This window comes from Trachinotus anak, unplaced genomic scaffold, assembly GCF_046630095.1.
Source record: "Trachinotus anak isolate AG129_WGS33_773 ecotype Australia unplaced genomic scaffold, CSIRO_AGI_Tana_v1 ptg000014l, whole genome shotgun sequence".
Classification (NCBI taxonomy): Eukaryota; Metazoa; Chordata; class Actinopteri; order Carangiformes; family Carangidae; genus Trachinotus; species Trachinotus anak.
In genome coordinates, this window is record NW_027273865.1 from 18225296 (window position 1) to 18249777 (window position 24482).

The following is a 24482-nucleotide window of genomic DNA, read 5'->3' on the forward strand; positions in this document are numbered from 1 at the left end:
TGATGCTCAACAACTCTGCTGCGTTCACAGTCATATCACTGCAGACTGGTGCAGTCAATGGTTGCTGGTGTAATGGAGGGGAGGGGAGAGCGCGCAGCCTTGTGCTGACCAAGAAAGACCCACACAGCTGGAGGCCCATTTTCACATATTGGGCTATACATAAAACTCAGTGGTACAGCATTGCAGAGCAGAAAGTCTATGGCTCAGTAATTTGAAGAAAATTTTTAGTCAGGGCTGTAATGACTTTGATGGAGCCACGACTACTATATTAGGTTGTCTAGTGGTTGAAGGTATCTCTACACATTTAATTTGCCTTGTAGGTAGGAGTATAAAGAGGCAGAAGAAACATCTGTGCTCTATTGTGGAAAAAAGTAGTCCCTGTTCATATTGTGATGCAGTAGCAGGGCCTGACTAAGCTTTTTCATCATCAAATGAGCAGTTTGCCCTCTTGGAGGTCCAATACTGAGTCACTGACAGATTTAAGGTGAGACAGGACCCACAGTTCAAGGCAATTCTTTACTGTGAAATCAGTGCCACTGACCCGCAGTCACTGAGGCAATACATTCTGTCCTTAGGATGCACAGCTAGAGCGGATGTCTAAGAGCAGATATGAAAATTTGGGACGCATAGACTTATTTCACAAACACACACACACACACACACACACACACACACACACACACACACACACACACACAAACGTCATTCATGTGAAGAATGTGCTCAAGGATGTGTGTGTGTGTGTATTCAAGCTTGCAACAAAGTTGAGTACTTTCGATCCAATCTCTCTCACCTGTGCCTCCATATCTCTCTCCTGTTCTCTCTCTGTCTTTTAACCCGAGGGCTCTCCTGTTCCTTAGTAAATATTTGCACTTGACAGCAAATCTATCTCTATTTATCTGTGCATGTGTGTGCTCGGCTGGCATGAGGCAGCTCCATATATGGGAGTTTGTGGACGTTGCAGCACTCCAGCGAGGTGCATAGGCGCTGCAGATCTTTGATACACTGTACCAGTGTAGCGCTCCCTAATTGGAAATTCAACCTGTGCAGCAGAGCAGAAATCTGCCACAGTCAGCAGCTCAGCTTTGTTTTCATTAAGACACACACAGTAGCTCACACCCACCTTTGTTCCCATGAAGGACAGTTAAGTCTGATCATAATATTAATTGGGACACTTTTAAGTCCAAGTTACTCACACTCTCACATACATAACTTAAAATGACATCACAATAAAACTTAGACAAAGAAGTATATATTTGCATTGAACAGACAAAAAAAAAGCAGAATACATTGTATAATCAGCACACACACACACATTAACTTCTGTTCATCTTGCTCGCCATGAGAGTGACAGTCATTCTCATAGTCTCACTTGCTCTCAGTCTTTCTGTCTTTTTCACTCCGACACTCCCTGACAGAGTTCCACACCACTGCTTTTCTGAGATTGCACTTATTCTCGTTAAACAGACACAGGCTTGGCACTGCAAGTACAGACACACACTCATATACAGCATATACACACCTGCACAATCAAAGCAGAAACACCAACACATGATATGTGCCTTCATCTTCATACAAAAACATGCACACAAATACACCTACATGTTTTCCCATTTGGTCTAAAGAGACATCAGTGAATGTGCCCACCAGAGTCGGTACAGTAGCAGGTGACTCAGTGTGCTTCTGAACTACATCCTTTACATCTTGCATCATCTTGGGAGGTATAAACAGACATTAAAGAGACCTGTCATGACTCTTGACATCATCACAATTCTGTCATAAACTATAAAACCATCACTTGTTGAAAATCTTGTACTTTGCTCTCCAGTAAAATCACAAAAATAGAAATGATAGTTTTTCTGGAACCTGTGCTTTCTTATAACAAAGGGAGATGCAGGGGGAAAAAAAAGATTTCTATCATTAGGCCCTCAGGAAAGGTACATTTTGTGTAGCAGCATACTGGGTTTATGCTGTAGTCCTAGTTGATAAAATGGATTCTGCTTAATACGCCTTCCATGATGTTGCATCTCAGGCTAGTAAGTTAGTTACAGTAGTTGTTAGTTTGTCTGTGGTGAATGACTCTTTACTAGCAAATAAGCAAATTCTGCATTTTCTCATGTTAATAATTAACAACAAATAAAGTGCTGCATATATAGTATATTTTTCTCCTGTGCTGAAGAAAAACATGCAGGCCAATTAAAGACATGCATACATATGATACTTTAGAGCAGACTTAGGAAAAACTTGTTTTCTTGGAATGATGGTGCTTTATATGTTTTCACTTAAATCTACACCTATGGTACAAAAACTGAAATTTTCAGGTTATAGCCATGCTAGATTTGATGTTTTTAGATATCATTTAAAGATCTGACATTATTCAGTAGTCATCTTTTACAAGTCAACAAAACTTCCAACCAGCCTCGGTACAGTACAGTTCTTTATGATTGGAGAGAAACTGAGTACAATAAATTAACTTGAAATGAGCAAAAGCTCATTATTTTCTGTGTCCCAAATATATTCAAATGAGCATTGGTGTAAACTGATTTTCATCCAATTACTGTCTTCACTCATCCAAAATACACACCAATAAATTCTCTATTAGTTCCCTGTTTTATCTTTTTTTTGAAATGTGACACATACACACCGTTGGAATCACTTTTTCTCTTTTAACCTGTGAATACTAACACAAATGTAGACACAATCGACTTTTTATTTGCTTACTGGATGTGCACACAAATGTCTCTAAGATGCATGCACATACCACCCTGCATGCAGTAGCTTTCATTTGCTCCCTTTCTTTTCTATATATATTATATTTCATCTTATTTTCATGTCATTTTGCCATGCAACAGAAAACACATTGTGTAAATATGTGAGCAAATTTACCACAATGGAACCACAGTCAGCGTTGTCAGTGTGAATGGAGCAACTCCTACCTTCATCTTTTGCTATGTATTGCCAAAGCAAATGATCATCTCCCCCTGCTCTTTTCTCTCTCTTGTCATTGTTGTTCATTGGGCTTCCCACATGAATTGTGTCATGAATGGAAACCCCCACTGCAAAGATTTCCTTTTGTGAACAATTGCTTATTGATTATCAATGCTATTAGGTTTCCCTTGACCCCGACACTTTCCTTTGGTCTCTCTCGCTCACGCTCTCACACACACACACACACACACACACACACACACACACACACACACACACACACACACACACACACACACACACACACACACACACACACAATATTGCATACAAGCAAATATGTCATCATTATACTGGTGCGATTCTAGGCATTGATTTCTAGGTTTCTATTCCCTAGGTTTCTATTGTATAATCTTTATTTTTATACCGTTACAGCAAAGCAATCCAATAGAACCCAACCTCACCAAGCTACACTCTCGTAATAGACTATATCAACTCTGACAAGTCCTTTAGTTTTTTATTGCATCACAAAAGAATATGTTTAAAGAATATTTGACTTGTTTCATGAAAGTATTTCCCCATTTCACCCAGGCTTTGTCCTCAATTTGCCTCTGTGGTTTAGACTTAAATGAGTGAAAAAACTTACTCCACCTTAGGCTGGCTGTAGAAATGCCCATCATAAGCAAACTGCAAACTGCAAACTGCAACCCTGCATCTAATTTCTCTCAGTCATGGAATAAGATCTCCAGACCACTTTGTCGTCCATCTCTTTGTCCGGGAGCATTCAAGCATTGCTGCCTGCAATCAGTCATTGTTATAGCCCCTGAATGGATCCATGATCTATCAACGAAATGATGCTACCACTGTGATGTTGCAACCGCACACAACGCCAGCTGCCAATTCTTGGGCAGCCACTCATGGTTTGGATTCTGAATGGTTACGGACTGGTGATCATGCTATTGTTCCCCATTGTGCTGCAGACTATTCCATGTGCACAGGTTCACTTCTCCATCACTGCCAAAAAGCGCAAGGTTTACAGGGTTTAGGAGCTCAACCTACTACTGTTTGATCGGTTTAGTGCTTTCTCCCCTACTTTCTTTTGGAAAGGGCTCAGTCACATTCTACCTTAAAGGTGAACTCATCAGCAGTTTCTGTCATGTTGCTTTTGCTGAGGGTCTTCGTTCATCCTTCATCCAAACCACTTCATCCTACAGTGGTTTCTGCTGGTAGTGAAGCTTCAGTCTGTCGTCTAGTCCATGGTGCTTGAGGATGTCCTCTGTGAACTTCAGGAGTCAATTAGGAGACTGTCCTTAACCTTTTACACCTCTTTGTATTTGTGTAATAAATAAATCAAATTGGAACACAGATTCACTCAAAATGGATGTGACTGATGTGCTTCTTATAAGTTGAAATCATGCCTCTGTGTTCAATCTATCGATGTGGCTGCCAGTAGTTAAATGCAGTTGTTACTGTGACTAGACTAGGGCACAAACATGGCAAGACTTCTATAAAACTGGCAAGTAACTGTGCTCCAACTGTGCTCATAGAATGTGATATCTCATTCTACTGAGTATTTTGTCTTTCTTTAAAGAAAATAGTTGAAAACTTAAGTGTTTTATCCTGTAGTACAGTAGTGTTGTGTATATTACTGTAAGGTAAAGCAAAACCAATGGCCTAATGGCCAAGAGAAATTGCCCCACTTGGTATGGACAGTGCAGTGATTATTATCCTGGTGATGACATCAATGATAAGAGCAATCTGCCATTGATTAGTGCTCTTCTTTTGCCATCCTTCATATTCTTCCTCTAGTCTCCATTATCTGTCCTTTAAACCATCAGTGATCACTCTGGACTGCCTATAGAATTTCACAGAAAACACATTCTTGGTCTCCTTTACCCTTTCATTTGTCGCTTCTGCTTGTATCATCATCATCATCCGAGAAAATCCATACCAATGCTGGACATGATTGTTTTGGCTCTTTCCTCAAGCACATTACAAATCTCTCTTTGCTTTACAAACATTCAGCAGCCTCAAAATAAATGCTCACCTGCTACAGTTTGACCTCAGGCTCCCCTTGTTCTGCAAAGTAATGTGCATATAAACTATGTCATTCAGTCAGTGGTCTCTAATGCCAATGCCAGTGAGACAGACAGAAATACAGATGGATTTTAATAAAGCTCCTGGTTCTAGAGCTCCTGGTTTTCCCCCTTTGAACCAGTGCTTTAGTCCCTTATTTACCACCAGCTTGTCCCATAATCCCTTTGATTCTCCTGAAATTAGTTTTGAACCATGGCAAGCCAAGCCAGTGAACAAGGGTCCTACGTTCTCAAACCAGGTGATTCTTCTCCAAAATGATGACATGAGGACAGACTGCAGTCAATACATCCAATCCACAATCAATGACCCCTGCTTTCTCCTCTGGCCTTTGTGTTCGCTCTTCTGCATCTTTATCTCTCTTTTTGCCACTCATATCTCCAGCTGTTCATCTACAGTCAGTTGCTGTTGCAATTGTAATCGCAACTTACAGTCTCTCTCCACCTCACAACCATTTCATTCAGTCAATACTAGCATATTTTTAGAGTGAATCACAGCCACTTTGCCTGATTTACCTCCCTCCGTCTGTTTAATTCTCTCATCTCTGTCTCCAGTATGCCACACTTTTCTGTTTATGATGATATGAAGCGACAGACGAAGCCATAACTGTACAAATCAAAATGTTTTTTTGTCTCTCATCCTTCCTTATACTGTTATATTTTTGGCCAGAGTAGAAACAACTATAAAAAATATAAAAATAAGCATTTTTTTGTTGTTGTTTACTGTATAACACTATAGCATCTTCTGCAACAACCAGCTCTCAAGGAAATGATGTATTTTATGTTACCAACAGCAGCAGATGCAGTGTATTAAAATAAAAAAAGGAAGTTGCCATGATAACAAACACAGATAAAGAAAGAAAAGGACAAATTTGAATGGCCAACAATATAAACTCAAACTACAGGCCAAACACAAAGGGACCTTGCAAAATAACCTCTGTTACATGTAATACAAAAAACACCCCAAAAAGTAAACATAAATACAAAAAAAACATAGACTAATTTTCTCTCTGTTTCTCTTGCACTGTCCAGTTGATCTGAACCGTCTCTATGATGATGTCAAGAGATACAGCTGTACCCCACGCAACTACTCTGTAAACCTGCGCGAGGAGCTGAAGGCCACCAACGCTGTCTTCTTCCCTCGATGTCTGCTGGTCAAACGCTGTGGAGGCAACTGTGGCTGTGGGACAGGAAACTGGAACAATGGCTGCACCTGTCAGGCCTCCAAGACGACGCTCAAACTACACGAGGTAGGTCTTCAAAACACATTGACACATGTATATACACTTCATCCCTCACTCACTCTGTCAGTCACAGACATTCGTAGATGTGGTTTTTGCCCATGGCCAGTCCAGCCAAACATTCACAGACTGGTGGTCAAAGCACCCAAACTACAGTTTGCAAGTGCTCTCTTTCTATCTATGACTTGGACTTCCAAAAAAATGTTGTCATCAATTATTTTATCATATACTGGATAGATTTCACAAATGACACAAGGTTAGGGTGTGACCTTGCCAAATTAGTATTTACTCATATCTGTATGTAAAGCATTTGCTTGATATTCGTACCATTAGCGTTAGGGTGACTGATGCCTGATGATTATTGTGGTTTTTCATTTTCTTTTGATCTCCATGAAAGGGAAAAAAAGTAACTTAAACACCATTTTATGAATTGATCTGAAATTAGGAGAATCTCAGTCATTATATTGTTTTACACTTATCAGACTGATTTTATCTCATGTAAATGAAATAATTCAATGACAAATGTATTACTTTAAATACACTTAGTGCTTCTGAGAATGCAGAGGAAGGTGTGCATTTAATCTCTTTGCATGTTTGTGTATACTGTGGTCTTTCCATTAAGACAACTGCTTTTAATTTAGACTTGAGCTGTACCGGAGGTGCTTCAGGGCAGTGAAGCAGGGGCATATTCAGAAATGACACTAACGTAAACTTTTCAGCACATTTTAAGTGCATATGTGAAAGGGGCTAAAAAGATGGTGTGAGACTGAGTGGTGGAGATGCAGAGTGAGGGAAGGAGAAGCAGTGAGAAATTGGGCGTGCAGAGGCAGGAGCTGCATCAACAATGAAGCAGCAATGCACCAACAGCTTCACACTTTCTCTCCATTTCTCTCCTTCATTCGTTTCTATGCTGGGCCTGTCTTTCCCTTCCCAATCTCTCCATCTCTCTCTCAATGCATTGTTAATATTCTACCACTCGTTCTCTCTCTGGGCTTCCATCATCCTTTCATTCTTCTCAATTCCCATTTTCGATTTATCCTTTTGCAATGCACCATTCTTGTTCTTTAAGCCTGTCATTCATTCTTTTCTCTCTCTTCCGTCCATCTCTTTGTATCTTTGTTCTTGTATAGCTTCATTATTGAAACATGGTCCGTAGGGCTCTTTCCCTCTCTCTCCCTCCCTCTCTCTATCTGACTGTTAAAAATCATACAACGGGAATTTAGACAAAAGTGGGATTTGGGCTGTCATTGTGCTATGTGTATCAGAGTGTGTGTGTATGTAAGTCACTGTGTATGAGAGCATGAAAACAATGTGTTTGTGTCTGTATATGGTGCACATGCATAGAACTACCTGCATGTGTGGTTGTTTTTTTATTTCTCTCCTTGTAGGCAGACCTGCAACTGCTTCCTTTGGTGACTTAACTTCTAAAGAAAGACATTATTACTCAAGGCCATTGTTTCAGCGCTGGGAAGTCCAGACATAAATCATGGGCTTTGGAGAACAAAGCTCAGTGCATCACTTTTGGAACAATTTGTACTCCCAGTCTCTTTTCACATCAGAAGCGGCATCTGATTCTGAAATCCATTCTACAGCATACTTCTAGACTTGTAGATAGTGTAAATGGAGCCTTGTAGCCTCTTTCCCCCGTTATTTCTTTTAATCTCAAGATTTAACAAACTTGGAACCTCTTATTTGATTCCACATTAATATAGAGCTGACAAACTTTGTTTAAAACCTCAAAATGATAACTTTTTGACATAGAAAAATGTTGACAGCATATACTGTCTATCAGTCTGTGTACATCTGTAATTTGTGGGTACACTGCTTTCCTAAATCCCTTCATTTACTTTAAAAGCCAGATGTTTGATATTTTCCCTCATATACTGGGTACTGTTTTCTCTTTGGCAACTTAGATATACAGTTGTGTTCAAAATAATAGCAGTCCAATATCACTAACCAGATCAATCACTGTTATTGGTAGAAATTACATTTCTACATGGCAAATAATTTACTAGTAGGTGTAGTAGAGTAATAGAAAACCAACAGACCCAACAGTCATGACATGCATGCTGCTGATTCTGTGTAATTGAATCATTAATTGCAAGGGGTGTGTTCAAAATAATAGCAGTGTGGAGTTCAATTAGTAAGTTCATTCATTCTGTGGAAAAACAGGTGTCAAACAGGTGGCCCTTATTTAAGGACGAAGGCAGCAAATGTTGTACACGCTGGTTATAGTGCATTTCTCTCTGAAAATCTGAGTAAAATGGGTCGTTCCAGACATTGACATCAGAAAAACAGTGTACTTTGATTAAAAAGTTGATTTGAGAGGAGAAAACATATAAAGAGATGCAGAAAATGATAGGCTGCTCAGCTAAAATGATCTCAGATGCTTTAAAATGGCAACCAAAACCAGAAAGACGTGGAAGAAACCAGAAAACTACCATTCGAATGGATCGAAGAATAGCCAAAATGGCAAAGACTCAGCCAACGATCATCTCCAGGGTGATCAAAGAAGGTCTAAAGTTACTTGTGAGTACTGTAACAATTAGAAGACGCCTATATGAAGCCAAGCTATCGGCAAGAAGCCCCCGCAAAGTCCCATTGTTGAAAAAAAACAACATGTGCTGAAGAGGTTACAATTTGCCAAAGAACACATTGACTGGCCTAAAGAGAAACGGCGCAACATTTTGTGGACTGATGAAAGCAAGATTGTTCTTTTTGGGTCTCGGGGCACACAGACAGTCTGTCACACAACCCTCAAATACTGAATTCAAGCCACAGTACACTGGGAAGACAGTGAAGCATGGTGGCACAAGCATCATGATATGGATAATATATGGATGTTTCTCATACTGCGGTGTCAGGCCTATTTATCGCATACCAGGGATCAGTTTATACAGTAAATGTTTGTAAAGAAAAATGCAGGCACTGCTACTTTTTTGAACAGCCTAATATTGCTTTTTCTTTACTTTCTGTAAAGTAATACATTTGATACATTTTTCTTCTTGATTTGGAATAGAATGTGCAATGTTCCCAATGCATTTGCGTGTATGGAAATAAAAGCTATTATTTCTTAAACACACTGCTATTATTTTGAACACAACTGTATCTGGATATATCTTTGCTGTTACACAGTTTCACAGTTACCTTGAAAACAAATAAGAAATGATAAATGAACGAATTTTGAAATAATACAAGGTTTCTTATTCCACTTCCACCATTTTAGAAAGCATTACCATCTAATCTATATTTTGACTTCCCTAAGATGATTTAATGTAGAGTTTTTGTGACACATGCTCTTCCTCTCAGTGTTTCTTTTTTCTGTTGAATTTTTTGTCATAAGGGATGTCCTTTAAAAAGACTTAACATTAGACGTGTTATTTTCTCTCCATTTTGCACGTTTCATGTTCTTTTACATTCAAACTGGGTTTGAATGTAAAAGAACCTTTCAACTTGGCAACACATTTTTATCACCTCCTAACAAGTCAGGGAGCAAATTGTGTGCCTCTGTCTTTTCATCATTGCTGTCTTAACTCCATCTCCTTTAGGTGCTGAAGTACGCCCCAGAGGTCACTCTGTATAAACACCCTCGGAGGACGCAGGTGCATTGGGTCATAGAAGAGATCTTCCTCACACACCATGAAGCATGTGAGTGTGCATGTCCCTCCCAGCCCCCTCGCTGAGGCACTCAAGACTGGCACATGCATCTGGAACTGTTGGATGAGTCCTTCTGTTATCTATTTTTCAAGAGACTTCGTATAGTAACAGCAATGCAGAGACATGAAGCAAAGAAGAAAGCAACAATTTGACTGGCAAACCACAGCTCATATTAGACACAACAACATTTGTTCTTGCAAGTAAACCACTTACTTTCCTCTGCACACAGGCCAAATTTAAAGCAAAATATTTCCAGTCAAACATATTGGTTGTTCAACTTTCCTGCACCTTGAAGTTAAAGCTGAACTGTTAAGACCAAATTTACACATCACTTGTGTTACAATGACAGTGGTCCTTCTCCAGAGGAATTCAATCAAAGATTTTTCCTCCAAAAATATCAGATACCTTATTGAATTCACATTTACATTACAGCGTTTCCCACAGAATTAGATTGTATTTGTGTGTGTGTGTGTTTCTCTCTCTCTCTCTCTCTCTCTCTCAGGGGGCCCTGTCTGGGCACGCATCATGTTCTCATCGCGCCCCCCAAAAGACAGGCACATAGACGCAACCGGTAAAGAGAGAGACAGGCCCGTTGTCACTGTGTTTGCGTGAGCGAGAGAGACAGAGAGAGACAGTGAGAGGAAGAAAGAGAGCAGGACAAGGACGGACTGAGCGAATAAATGCACTGTATGCAGCTCTACAATGAAACAACGGCACAAAACACTACAGCAGAGATCTTTTATGTAATAATGTAAAAATATTTTTAGACAAAAATTAGACTATGGCGTGCAAAAGAACAAGTGCAGGGGTTGTAGTGCACTAGTTATCTGATCAAGGATGGTGTTAAATTAAGAACAAACAAAAAAAATACAATACAACAAAATGTACCTGAGCAGCCCACCCAAGTCTATGTGGGAAATATTGTGTTTAGAGGAAAGAAGTTAAATGGATGCCAACTTGACAGAATTGAAATAGAATTGACTCAGACTGCTTTGCAAACAGTTTTTTATTCCTATTTCACATGTCGGCCTTTGCGTCTCTTTCTGTTATAAGACTGTTTCTAGAAACTTTAGGTCCTTCTTCTGCCAGGAGCATACGAGATGAGTAAGCGTGAGACAGAAGGAGGGAGGGAGAGGGGTTGGAGGAAGTGTAAACCAAAATAACACTTTATCTTGATGCGAAATTAGGCTGACCACAACCCTCCAGATCTGAACTGCTCACTAACGCACTCACACACAGGCTCACTTCAGGCTTCCACTCCTACTTAAAGACAAAAACTGCAGTTATTTATGCTGAATTCCTCAGTGCTCTATTTTTCAGTGAAGGGCTCCTTTGTTTTGCACACATTCCTGTCTGAATATATTCACAATTCCCTTTGTCTGTACCTCTACCCGTACGCTTCCTGCTCCTTCGTTCTTTCTCAGTGACTCCATCGCTAACACACACACACACACACACACTCACTCCTCATCACTCACAACACATCAAAGGAGATGTCAGATCAGGCCGCTGCGCTTTGCCACTCTGCCCATTTTTCTGAACATTCCTGGCATTCCAACTGCTGACTGGAATTCTGCTAACACTGATAAGATACCAAACTTCAGACCCTAAACAAATAACAGCGGTAAGACACTCGAGAAGAGAGACAGAGAGGAAATTTTTTTAGGAGGGGTGACAGACAGAAAAGGGACAATCAAGCTGCCTATCTGTAGATTACCAGCACTCCTGGATGAGAGCTGAGAGAGGAACCACTTTCAAGATACAACACAGAAAAGATTGCAACTCCTTCAGCTCAGTTTCAATCTGCATTTTTTCCTTTCTCATGAAGATGCTCATGCATATCACAATCTGACCCTCTGCATCTGCAGCAGATCTGTGGGAATTACAGTAACGCTCTTGGTCAATGCTGAAAATACAACTGAAAGAGAGAGAGCGAGAGAGAGAGCGAGAGTGAGTGAGTGAGTGAGTGAGTGAGTGAGTGAGTGTGTGTGTGTGTGTGTGTGTGTGTGTGTGTGTGTGTGTGTGTGTGTGTGTGTGTGTGTGTGTGTGTGTGTGTGTGTGTGTGTGTGTGTGTGTGTGTGTGTGCCTGTAACAGCTCAGGAAAAGGTTCTTTTGTTTTAAGGGGTGGAGGGTTACCAACAGTCTGTGAGAGCTGGCAGCAGATACAAGCATGTGAATCGTCACCATGTGACTGTGCATGCGAAGTGTGTGTGTGTGTGTTGTGTCTATGTGTAGCTAGAGTGTCAAAGCAATATACCAAGAATTCAAAGTAACTGCTATTCATTTCCATACACACGACCCAGCTATGAGACATAAAAGACGGTGTCATCTGTCATCTCTCCATCGTTACCTCCCATAGGCTGGATTCACACGGAGAAAAACACTGCTTTTGTTCAAAAGACAGACAAAAAAAGAGCAACTGGACGATGAGATGATTTACACGGTCACAGTGAAACCCCATCAGCTGTGCGCTTTTATGTGCATGTGCGTACTGTAAGTCATAGATGATGTTTGGCAGGTGTGGGATACCCAACACTCTTAAGTATTCAATAGTGTGTTGGGTTGTGCGATAGTCACATTCCATGTAATTTATCCCATTCTCTGCCTCTCACACTCTCTCTCTGTCTCTCTCTCTCTCGCTCTCTCTCTCTCTCTCTCTCACACACACACACACACACACACACACACACACACACACACACACACACACAGAGTACCCTTGCATTTTCAGTAGCTAACAAGCCAGATGGTGATTCGGTAACATGTCATTTTCCAAGATGCTTTGTTGTAAAGTGTATAGTTACTGTTCCAACTATCTTAGGGCTTTTATGAAATCTGCTGCCAACAGGAGACACATTGCAAATTTATGCATTATAAATGTATGTGAGAGGCATGTGTGCGCATCCTGTGTCTGCCAGTCTGCCGGTGTTGTCAGCACATTCCATTGCAGTTCTTCACAATAGAACCACATGTATTTCAACTTCAGACATTTAAACCTGCTTGTGTAATTGCTTGGATTTTTTTTTTTTTTTTTTTTTTTGGTCTATTCACTTCAACTAAGAACATTATAACCGCACATTAGACCTTTGAAGACATTTCGCATGACCATACTTTCAGTAAAATTTGGTCCAGCGTTTCAGCTTCCCCTCTGAGGATTTAAATGGATGTATTGTCATATTTTCACATCTCAGAAAAGTTGATTGTTGTGTGTTGATTTTAGTTAAAATAAAATAAATAAAAAAAACCTGCCTTTGCTGTATTCAGAAAAATATTCATGATGAAATTGTATGCTTTCCTTACATAATTTATTGTGTCTTTCTCTGTTGTTTTATTAAAAATATACAGCTGGTTGGTTTTGATAAATAAAGTATTTCTAGCATCAACGCCTCCAGTGCTTTGATTCTCCCCACCCACCCACCAAAAATCCTTTTATCAGATGTTTGACTGTACATGGCTTTTATACGATATGGAACAATGGCTTGTTTGATCACCTATGAAGTGTAATAGGAAATGTGTTATGTATAAATAAATACCTCAAACTGAAAAGACATGTAGGTAAAAGTGTGAAGACAAGCACATAGAGCTAGAAGCAGAGAAAAAAACAGAGTTTGAATGAAGACCAATGACACTGAGGTCATTGTTGTTGTTGCTCTGCTGCTGTCAGATACACAGCAAGTAGCACACACAGGCCACCATGGAAACCACACATGCTTTTAAGAGCAATGTATCAGTACTGAGCAAAGGGCAGGTCATATAATTGCACCAGTCAAACATCTACCAATCATAGCCTTTCAACTGTAGTTTGCAGAAGCACCTTAACAATGCTCTGATCTTGTGACTCAGCATCAGTTGAGCAACATGGGAAAAGTACAGGTAGTCTGATAATCAGACCAAATAGTGATATTATTTTCAATTTGTCATTCGGTCTGATTTGTCCTCATGTCACTATTTTCCTGTCTGGGAGCAGGGTTATTTTGCCACAGAATGACCCATTCAAATGACATCATTTTAAGTTGACTTAGAACACCCTGAATGTCTGAGTGCCTTTTTCATCAATACTTGTTGCCAATTTCATGGCCATTTCTCTGAAACATGTAGATCTCGTTGTTTTTCCTACTGGAAACTGGAAAACAGCCACCAAGAGTACACCACACCCATATGAAACTGCTGAAAAGCATCTGAGTTGTGGGAGGCAACTGGAGATGGTACAGATTCTCATTTTTTCAACTTGCCAACATTGCCAGTGGACAACCGAAGATGGCTGTATGATTACATAGTTTGTTGTGTGAGAGGCCTCTACAGGCATGCTAGCAGCTCTGGAAGGCTGTACTTTGGCACAACAGTGCTTTAAGTTAAATTCTAAGATCAGCATGCTAACATGCTTACATTTACTGTGTTAACATGCTGTTGTCAAGAATAATGTTTTTTTCACAATGTGAGTTTTGAAGAAAATTGGTCAAAAACCAAACCACTGGACAAACTTAAATTTTGACCTGATCATGACTCGAGAGTAAAAGTGAGCATCAATGTTATTAGAACACTTGGATATCTGTACCATGGCAATCCAACCTGTAGGTCCTTAGACATTTAACTAAAGAACAAAAACATCGACCAGATCAGGTAGTATGAGGAAAAGTCAAGGAATCACCATGTTAAATTCCTCCACAGGGAAACATGTCTGTAAAACATTAATGGCAACCCTTCCAATAGTTGTTGGCATATTTCATTCTGGTCAAAAGTGGTGGACTGGCAGCCGGACATTGCCACCAATAGAGCCACACTACTGGCATGGCTACCAGCACTGCACTGACAATACCAGAAGTACCAGATCCATTAAATTTGGGTTTGATTACCTTAAACAGAAAACTCTGGCTGACAGGAAGCATTCATATTTCTTTACCTTTTGAGGTACTTCTGTATTAATTGCCAAGTTGGATATATTGAGAACCTCAGAAAAAAATGTGTTTGTATAGTAATAATTACAACATGTACACTGATGCAAAATCCATTTAGAAGTCAGACATTGGTTATACCTCAACTCCTATATGACAGGGTGCAGCATTAACTAGTTTAAAATATCATGATTACAATGATCTAATTTTATAGACAAGGCATCACTGTCTGAAAATATTACATGCCTTTTCATTCAAGCCTTTTTCTTTATCTTTCAAGGCTGTTTCCTGTCCCACTAGTTGCTGTGGCAACCCTTCCTGTGCTGTTATCATTACGCAGCAGTCTCCCTCTTACAGTCAGCCAGTCACATCCCACAGGCCGTCAACTAGCCAGTTATTTGTCTATCCATCCATTCATCCATCCAACTGTCTATCCAGTCGTCCATTAGTTGACGACTGCCTAGTTTCAAATTATTCTACTACTATTATTCTTCTACAAAGTCCCCATGGAGATGAGAATGATGGAATAACAAGCTTAAAGCAAGTCCAACAAAAGAGAGCAGAATTAAAATTAAGGTTAAAACAGGTAAGTAAATACATAGAGGGGGGAGAGACTATAGAGAAAAGCAGATCAATCAAAAAAAGAGAGACAGAAGGTCATGAGAGAGAGAGAGGGCATGTTATTTGTTTGAACCCATCAGTCCTATACGGCTGTATTTGTGTCTGTCAGCAGCTTCTTATCTTTTCCCCACGGGCAAACACACACACACACACACACACACACACACACACCTCAACTCGCTTTGTCTTGTAGATTAAGCTGCCCTCATGCTGTGTTTTCTTTTATTCTTAAGAATGCATAACTCTAAATCAGTAAGGCCTTCTTACTCTTGACCTGATTCTGTGTTTTTCCAACACAGAAAATGCTCAGGCTGGATTCAGGGGAACAGTAATGTTCCTCCTGAATGAACGTCTAATCCCTGATGAGGTGTATGCACGAAGTGCCACAACAGAGAGAGATCTGCCACCCGAACTGTCTGCAGCAGATGGTCCTGGTCAACAAACTGAGGTTGTGTGAGGAAGTTCACACCTCACAAGAGCCAGCTCAAAGTTCAGTTCACAGAGATTCAAATGAACTAGTTAAAGGTCAGAATTCACAATTCCCAGTCCCAAGAACTAAACTAGCTATTCTTTTTCAATTGAACCTCCCCCTACCCATCCATTCCCAGCCCCCATCATTGCACCATTGCCACATCACTGTATATGATTAAAAATAAATCTGAGATTACCTTTGCAATCTGAGAAAAACCAATGTAACCATAGCTATGTCATTTGAATTGCCAGAACTAGCAATGCTAAATACATCCTGCGTGCAATCAATCCACAGGTAGCACTGTAAAAAGCACAGTTCTTCTTCTGATGTTTTTTTAGCAGTTGGCAAACAGCTTTTTGGTGCATTACTGCCACCTTATGTTGCATGAGAGTCAGTTCAACATTCACCAAAGACATGAGCACTTTCATACACAACACTGATGACGACAGCCCAACTTTCTGCACAATGGACATGGATGGACGGCCATCAATCACTGAGGAGATTGTGCAGCCATCATCCTCTGAGGTAGATAGTCACATAGCTATATAGGCCAACATGGTAATGTCAGAGATCATGCTAATAATATGTCTTTTGTGAAGAATAGTAATTGCTATTGGTTTTATGTGAACTGTAGGCCTAATCAATCTTCTATCCTAATCCTCTTTTCCAAAATTTCCCTTTTGTTTGTTCAAATTTTTAAGATCACAAAGCCAATGATGTCAATCAAGGATCTCATTCAAATACCAAAGAGACAGAGAGGGAGCAGCAAGTGAGCTAAACCCCACACCCACCACCTCACTAGAGCTGAGATCACATTAAAGAAATAAGTTCACTGAAGGAAAAAAAAAAAAAAAAAAAAACACAATAAAAGACCATCCCTACACAACCTATAAACACATCTTATGGAGCCAAAAGTGTCTCAGAGGGCTGGATTTCCAGTGTAGATAGTGGGACATGCTTTCACAAGAGCTCTGGTGAAGAAAATGGGATCCTGAATGATGCAGACCACGTTAGCAGAGTGTGTGTAGGTGGGTTTAGATTTAGGCTTACATTGTCAAAATTCATTCATGTTCTCTTTGGTTTAAGTTAATTCATGGATTGTTTTCAAATAGGGTGATGCAAAACAGTTACATTAAAGAGTAAATGAATTAATGACTGAATGACAAATGGATTTTAAAAAAGCAAAATAAAACATCAAATACAACTGTTCTTCAATTAAACTAAATTGCTTGATGTTCTATTAACCATAAGTGACTGTCCCCAGTTCCCTTACCAGCTTGCTATTTTACATGAACATGTCATCAGAGTGATAAAGGGGTTCTTGATGAGTTTGAAGGTCAAATGTTTTACTTTGCAATACATTTTCTTTACAAAAATAGAGTAGAGATCCATATCAAGTTACAAAAGTAACACTAAAGGTAGGCGCCACAGTTTTATGTGGTTTTCTTTCTACCAAAAAGTGTCCCAGATTACCAGACCTCACTCTAGTTTAACCATCTGCTCAGTCTCTGCTGCGCTTCCTTGTGCTTATATCCCACTTTCCTTTGAATCTCACTGTTTCACATGCATTTCTCATTTCCATTATTTCCTTCCCATTGACTTCTCCTTCCTTCTCTCATCCTCTCCAATGATGCTTTCTTTGTCTTTCTTATCAGGACAAATCACCTCCCTGCTGTTACCTGGGAAACCAGGAAATGAAAGCATAAAAGATGAAGGAAAAAATCTGAGCACTGTCATTCAAACCTCTGTCTCAATGTCTCTTGCCTGCCCCCCTGTTCTTCTTATATTTTTTATATCACATTGGTCATTTCCCACATTTGCCTTTCCCTGATGGGGATTACTTTAAGTGCACATCTGGAAGCAGAGTTAAAGGGAATGTCGATTTTCAATCTTACCATCATGTATTAGTCATGGGGGTGGCCTCTGACATACATAATACCTATCCAGAGCTCACTGTGCTATCCTCTGTAATGTTGGTTTGTGTACAAAAGACATGACAACGAGGAACTTTCTGTTCTGATAAAGTAACTCACAAACTGGTATAACAGACTGACATATTTTTACGCATGTACTTCACTGTGCTGCGAGTCTGTCTGCAGATGCTGAATTAAACTTGACAAGAGTTACCTTTGTGCTTTATTGAACAGATATTGCCACCACAATAGTTTGCAAGCCTGCAAAAACAGCAAACTAAATAATAATCAAAGATACTAAGTGTACCTGTGTTCAGTTTTAACACAGACCGTGTGGAGGACTTCAAGGCAACTGTTTGTTTTAAAAGACAGCAAGGGAGGAAATTAGCTGTCTGGAGCTATATTCAATTGTAAACTGGAAAACATTTTTTGTCCACAGCTTTGCTCGCCAAAAGTTCAATTCAGATAAAGCACAAAAAAGGATCCCTCAAGAGAAATCTTTTTTTTTTTCCTCATGCCTTTCAGGGCCTTCAAAATCCCTACAGCTGTTGTAATATTATTTTTTATCATGCAATGATAATAATAGTAATAATACAACTTTGTGCTCATATCAGCTGGAATTGAACTTGGCCAACAACAACAACATGTTGCCATCCATCAGAAAGGTTATCTTTGTAATAGACAGTGCTGGACAGGAAGAGTTTGGGGAGAAGAATGAAGGGTGTTGGTGGGGAGACACAGATACCAACCAAAAGCCTTAAGACAGAAAGAGGATACCAGAGCGACAGACAGACGAAGAAAAAGTGACACACAGACAGATGATGAGGAGGTGGAAGCGAGCTGATGAAGTCATCGAGGCGTGTAGGAAAGAATGGTGAGAATATGACCCATAACTGAGACACGATGTAGCAAGACAGCGCTGCCCTACATCACACACGGAGCTGACATGCAGCAGAAATGAATGGGAGGAGCACTGTCAATTTGTCCTTTCTTTCTTTTTTCTTTTAAAAGCGCTTCATCTCTTTTTCTCTGGCCAATTTCGAACTCAAGAAAAAACATGCCCCACGATGACAGTTTATTGTTGCATCCAGTTTCACCATTCACATAGTAATTTTGAGATGATTACTTTTTTTTTTTTGCTCTGGCATGTGAAAATACCAGAAACTGTCTCCAAGGATGAGAGGTGTTTGTTCGGAGATGTGTGGGTGAAGCTTTGACTTCAACCTCACTTCTCTCAGCTTTTCTTCCCCTTGGCTGATTCTTCTCCAGTTTTTCTGCTGCTGCTTCTTCTCTCATTTGCAAAATTCACTCAAACAAACACATAGAGACATAAGCAGTCACCCATCCACATTTCTCACACACACACACACACACACACACACACACAATTTCTCTGTCCCTCCCGACCTCCAGTCCCACCCTTCATCCTTGTCCCTTGCTCCCATCTTCCCCCTCTTTCACACTACATTATAGAACAGCTTTCATTTAGGTATGAATATTAGATATTTCTTTTGAATAATGGAGAAAGACTGTATGTGAGGAATCTGCAGACATAAGGAGAAAAAGGACAGTCGTACTTGTGGGTCTTCACTTGCACATTTAAAATAGTTTGATAAAAACGACATTCTCAGGTCCAAACTGTTCCATTAAATAAATGATCAACTTTAAGTGCAAGTGAAGAAGTGAGGTGAGTGTGTGTGTCTTTGTGTGTGTTGCTACTAAGGATGGGAAACTGCAAGCTTCTCACCATAATGATTCTCGGAGCGAAATATGTCAACTGCAGAGACAGGCTACTATGTATTGCAGCTGGCAACAAATTACAGCTGTTTCTGTAGTATAAAGACAACAACTTTTTCTTGAACGGTATGTTTTATCAAGCTTTGTTCTTGCTACATTTTATGGCTGTGGGATGCATGAAGCACTGTCTAGGGGTTTTGAAAGTTTCACAAACAACTTCTAAAAAGGGATGTGGGGAGGCAAAGCAAATATCAGGGTTTTTTCTTAGCTCCTGAAAATTCAGGTTTGGGACATTGCATCCAGGGCAAAGGGATCAGATTGAGAGAGGAAGAGGGAGTGGGGCACAGGAAGAAACAAATAACACGGGCCCTGAGGCGTCGGAGTCACTTTAAATTGATGGAAGTGATTCATTTCTGTGTCTGCAGGCACACGCGTGTGCGTGGGGGGGCATTAGTAATAAAAGAGTTAGTTCTGGAAGCACGGGAACTTCATGGCACACTTTATTCTTACAGACTATTCAATTACCTGAATTACCTGATGCAAAAGCTTAAAGAGCTTATCCCCCCCAAACTCACACACACACACACACACACACACACACACACACACACACACACACACACACACACAGACACACACAGCTGTACCAAACAAGACATGCATAAATAAACACATAAAAGTAACACAGGGCAATGCAGACAAACACACAAACTAAACCCTGCAAAACGAAAACTGCAAACATGAACAAGACAGAGGAAAACACAGATTTGAGTCGCATTTAAATGAGATTAAGAGCTTTACCTACAAAGTGACATATTCTAATCGGGTTTTCTGGCACACATGCACGCACACACACACACACATACACACTTACACAACTGGATGGCAATTTAGTGGATGTTGAGTCTCAGCTATGAGCGAAAATGCAGGCATGATTCCTGTTTATTCCATACGGATTGATTCCACATCAAACAACATGAAATTTCAAATGTTCACCTGAGTACCCTTACGTGCCTTGCGCTTCACAATCACATAACTGCAAACCACAAAGCAATTTTAAGACATTTTATCACAGGTAAACAATGCGCTTAACATTAAAATGCATGCAGCAAAAAGTTACATATACAGAGGTATGCATGAGTAAACTCTTTTACTCCTTAGTCTTATCTTCTGCCTCCGTCCTCCACCTTTTACCCTGACAGATGAGCTAAAAGCTCTACCTCTAAATCTACTGCCATACATGAGTGTAATGACCTTTGACAAAACAAACAATTGGTATCTGCTCAGTTTGTTAGTTTCTTCGACTCTTTAGATTTTCACGTCACAAATGTCTTTCAGTCTTGAATATTAACGGCATTTCCATACTTGTGTATGTGAACATTTGTGTCCAATCATAAACTTCTCCTGATAAATGTAGAAAAGGAGTGAAAAAAGAAAATGAAAACCATAAAAAGGATATTTTTACCATTTGAATCAATGTAACTGCTGTGGGACTAGAAAAACACCTGCAGAACAACTGGAACAACATCCAACAACTGGACCAATTTTGGTCTTGTTAACTGTGTAAACAGCTTTGCCAAACCTATCCAGCTTATTTTCCCCTGTTTCCTTATATCATGCAGAACATCAATGGTTACTTGTGTCTCAGAACTGGACACTACTGTTTTACAAAGTTATACCAGAGCATTGGTATCGTGTTAACTGGGAGAAACATGGAGAGGACATAAAACCCCAGAGGAATTTGCACTTTGATTATACTGTGAGGAAACAGTGCTAAAATAATCCTCTGCTTTCACCCAGGTTCAGTTACTGGCAGTGGTACGTCTAGTTCAGCCAGCGCAAGAAACAGAGTTGGCATCGTGCAACCTGTGGGCAGCAGGTTGGAAGGCTGCCAATCTTTTCCTGGTCACTGCATGACTCCTACAGGTTGGTTAGGATACCTGCTCAGCAGGAATGGAGCAATCTGTAGAAGACAGCATGAAACTCTCAAGGTGAAGCACCTCACTGTATCTAAGGAGGCAACTGCTGGTCAGCTCTTTCACCAGAATGACATGATTTGGCAGTGACACAGACTGTCTTGTGTTTTCATATCGCTCTGCATGCGTGTACAAATAGCTGCTGAATTTTTATTTTTATGTATGACTTTAGGGTGGCTATGTAACATCTATCCAGGCAGTATGGGTAAAAAAAACAAAAACAAAATGGTCATCCTCTTTTTTTATTTACTTACCCTCTTGTTGTCATCCTCCCCAGGGCATTAAATAAACCCTGATCTTACTCATTCTGCACATCATCCCAGAGAAAGTAAAACATTACAAATAAAACAACACACATGCAAAAAAGACACACACTTGACCTGCCCACCTCTCAAGATAGATGGAGGGAACACAGTGAATCCAAAAACAACATGAAAAGGAAATAACAGCTTCTGGAAAAACAACATCACACAGAGACATATTTCACCTAGCGACCGCTCCAAGCAGGAAAGTGTGTAGTCTGTGGTTTGTCTGTGAATTATTAATTATTTATGTGTCCTTCGTGTGTTCATGAGAGAAACCCATCTGGGAGATTTGGGGTTGGTCAGCCCAAAAAAGGTGCAAAAAACAGGAAACACATGCTAGTGGAGGCTACATAGCTCACCTCAGAGCAGATGACGAACATGCACAAATATACATGCACACACATATACAGCAACCGTAACAGATGTTTTCTGTGGACGTTTCACTAGCTGTGGGGTTATTGTGTTCCTTATCACATTATTGGAGACACAGAAGCTGTCACATGCTTCATTGGAGCAGACTGTATATTTACTGTGTGTACATAAGTTAACATATTAGAAAGTTTTATGGTGATTACAATGCAAAATATCACATCAGATCAAAGTGCAGACTAGTTGAGAAAAACAACACCTAATCAGTTCTTCAACGACAAAAATATATAAATGTGTCCACACAGCAGAAACAGGTATATCAACCTCCAATAAAATAAACCCTCTCTATTGGTTAGTTGCTCTAACCAATAGAGAGGTTACAGCAAGACAGAGTCACGCTAGCAGCACTGTGAGGCTGCACTCTGGCACAGCAGTGCTTCAAGCTAAATGTTAATATCAGCATGCTAGTATGCTCATAGTGACAATGCTAACATGTTGATGTTCAGCAGGTATACTAAAGGTTTACCAAGGTTACACAAAACAAAGTACAGCTGAAGATGATGGCAATATCATGAGTTTTGAATGTCATAAACCAATGTATTGAGTACATTTACATTTTGACCTCATGGCACTGGGTGTAAAGTCAGATGAAGTTATTACACCAAGGCACACAAAACAGTCCTGAGGGGGACATGACTGTGTGTACCAATCTGTGTTTGATAAAGCCATCCGATAGTTGTTGAGAAATTAACTCAAAGCCAAAAATGTCAACCTTGTGGTGTTGCTAGAGCAAAAGTCAGGGCATAACGCGAATGATTCGGATTCATCTTTTGGGTGCTATAGATACCTGCACTAAATTTCATCAATTGAATACAATTGCAATCCATTGAATAGTTTTTGGTTATATTGAAGTCTGGAACAAGGGGTGAATCAACCAAACAAACATTACCATCACTGGGGCCATGCCTTCCTTTTTGACATATCAGCGTCAATCATGAGAAAACAACAGTTGCAATGAATCTCTCTCTAAGATCACTTGTATCTTCGCAAAATATTTAATTTAGAAGAAATCCAGTGCCCTGTATGATAAGAGACAAGTGACTGTTGTACCCTTGAGTGGTTGTTATACACGTACTGTATGACAAGTGATATGAAACTAAATAAACAGATAAACAAAAACTCTACCTGAACCACAGCTGGAGGGATCTCTGTGGTTTTTGTGCACACACACACACACACACACACACACACACACACACACACACACACACACACACACACACACACACACACACACACACACAATCCTTGGCTACCTTATAAAACCATAGAATTCCAAGGATGTTTCCTTGAATTGCTCGATAAACACAAAGCCACTCATGTTACCGTAATGGGAACCACTCTGCAGACCTTGTTTAACTTTAAGTTCCTCCTGTTGACATTTAAACACAGCTGCAATGTGAAAAAAATAAAGTGGAACTTGTAAGGCTCAATAATGATGGTAATATAAAGTTTCAAGATAAAGGTTTTTATTCTTATTATTTATTTATTTGCTGACAGGGCCATTAAGTTATGAGCAGTAACAATAATTTACTGCCAAGAAGATGGGATTTTTATTCAACTCTGTGGTACAATTCAACATTGCTCTGCTCTTTTATTCAGTATTTTATCTTTTCTCTATAGAGCAAACGCTCTTTTCGCTTTTCAGGTAAATTCTCTTTTGTAATAAATCTGCTGGCCGCGTGTGTGTTTGAATAATGTCACCTCACAACCTTAGACGACTAAACATGTTACAGTTGATCACTAAACACAATTACTAGTTTGTAATTTACCACCTAAACAGCAACAAAACAAGTATATTAGTTTATATATACTACTCTGCAGAAGCACTTGCTCAAACATACTACTGCTACAGAAAATCAGAAACATTTGCAAGGCCAAACAGATCAGACATGACTTTACCTACTGAGTAAACAACAAGTATGAACTGCTCACCTCTAAGCTACACTCCCCTCTGCAAAACAAACTGGTGACACAGATTATGCCTCACCATGAGTATCATTTTTTTGACATCATTCTAGTGTGGGCAAAAGGTTTCTGGCGCTAGTCTGGTAAACAGGACATTAGCTATTGTTTTTACTGGAACAAAGTCATATAAAACAACTGTAAAACTTTGGGAAAGTTCTCTTGAAAGAGAAAGAGAGATGTAGTGTGACAGAGAGAAAAATGAAGTTATTCATTTAATCTGGAGCGACACACAGAGAAGCCATGTGACATC

At 39.8% G+C, this 24482-nt stretch overlaps 2 protein-coding genes across 7 annotated transcripts in view; one reads left to right on the forward strand and one right to left on the reverse strand.

The window, feature by feature from the left end:
* pdgfd (platelet derived growth factor d) overlaps nt 1–11896 on the forward strand; it is a 48840-nt gene extending 36944 nt beyond the window's left edge. For all 6 annotated transcript variants that reach the window (XM_071496139.1, XM_071496140.1, XM_071496141.1 and 3 more), the window contains 2 exons: nt 6054–6271; nt 9811–11896. In XM_071496139.1, the coding sequence (XP_071352240.1) occupies nt 6054–6271; nt 9811–9945 (353 nt within the window). In that variant the 3' untranslated portion in view covers nt 9946–11896. The remainder of the gene's footprint in view (nt 1–6053; nt 6272–9810) is intronic.
* gria4a (glutamate receptor, ionotropic, AMPA 4a) overlaps nt 1–24482 on the reverse strand; it is a 251711-nt gene that overhangs the window by 213401 nt on the left and 13828 nt on the right. The window lies entirely within an intron of this gene.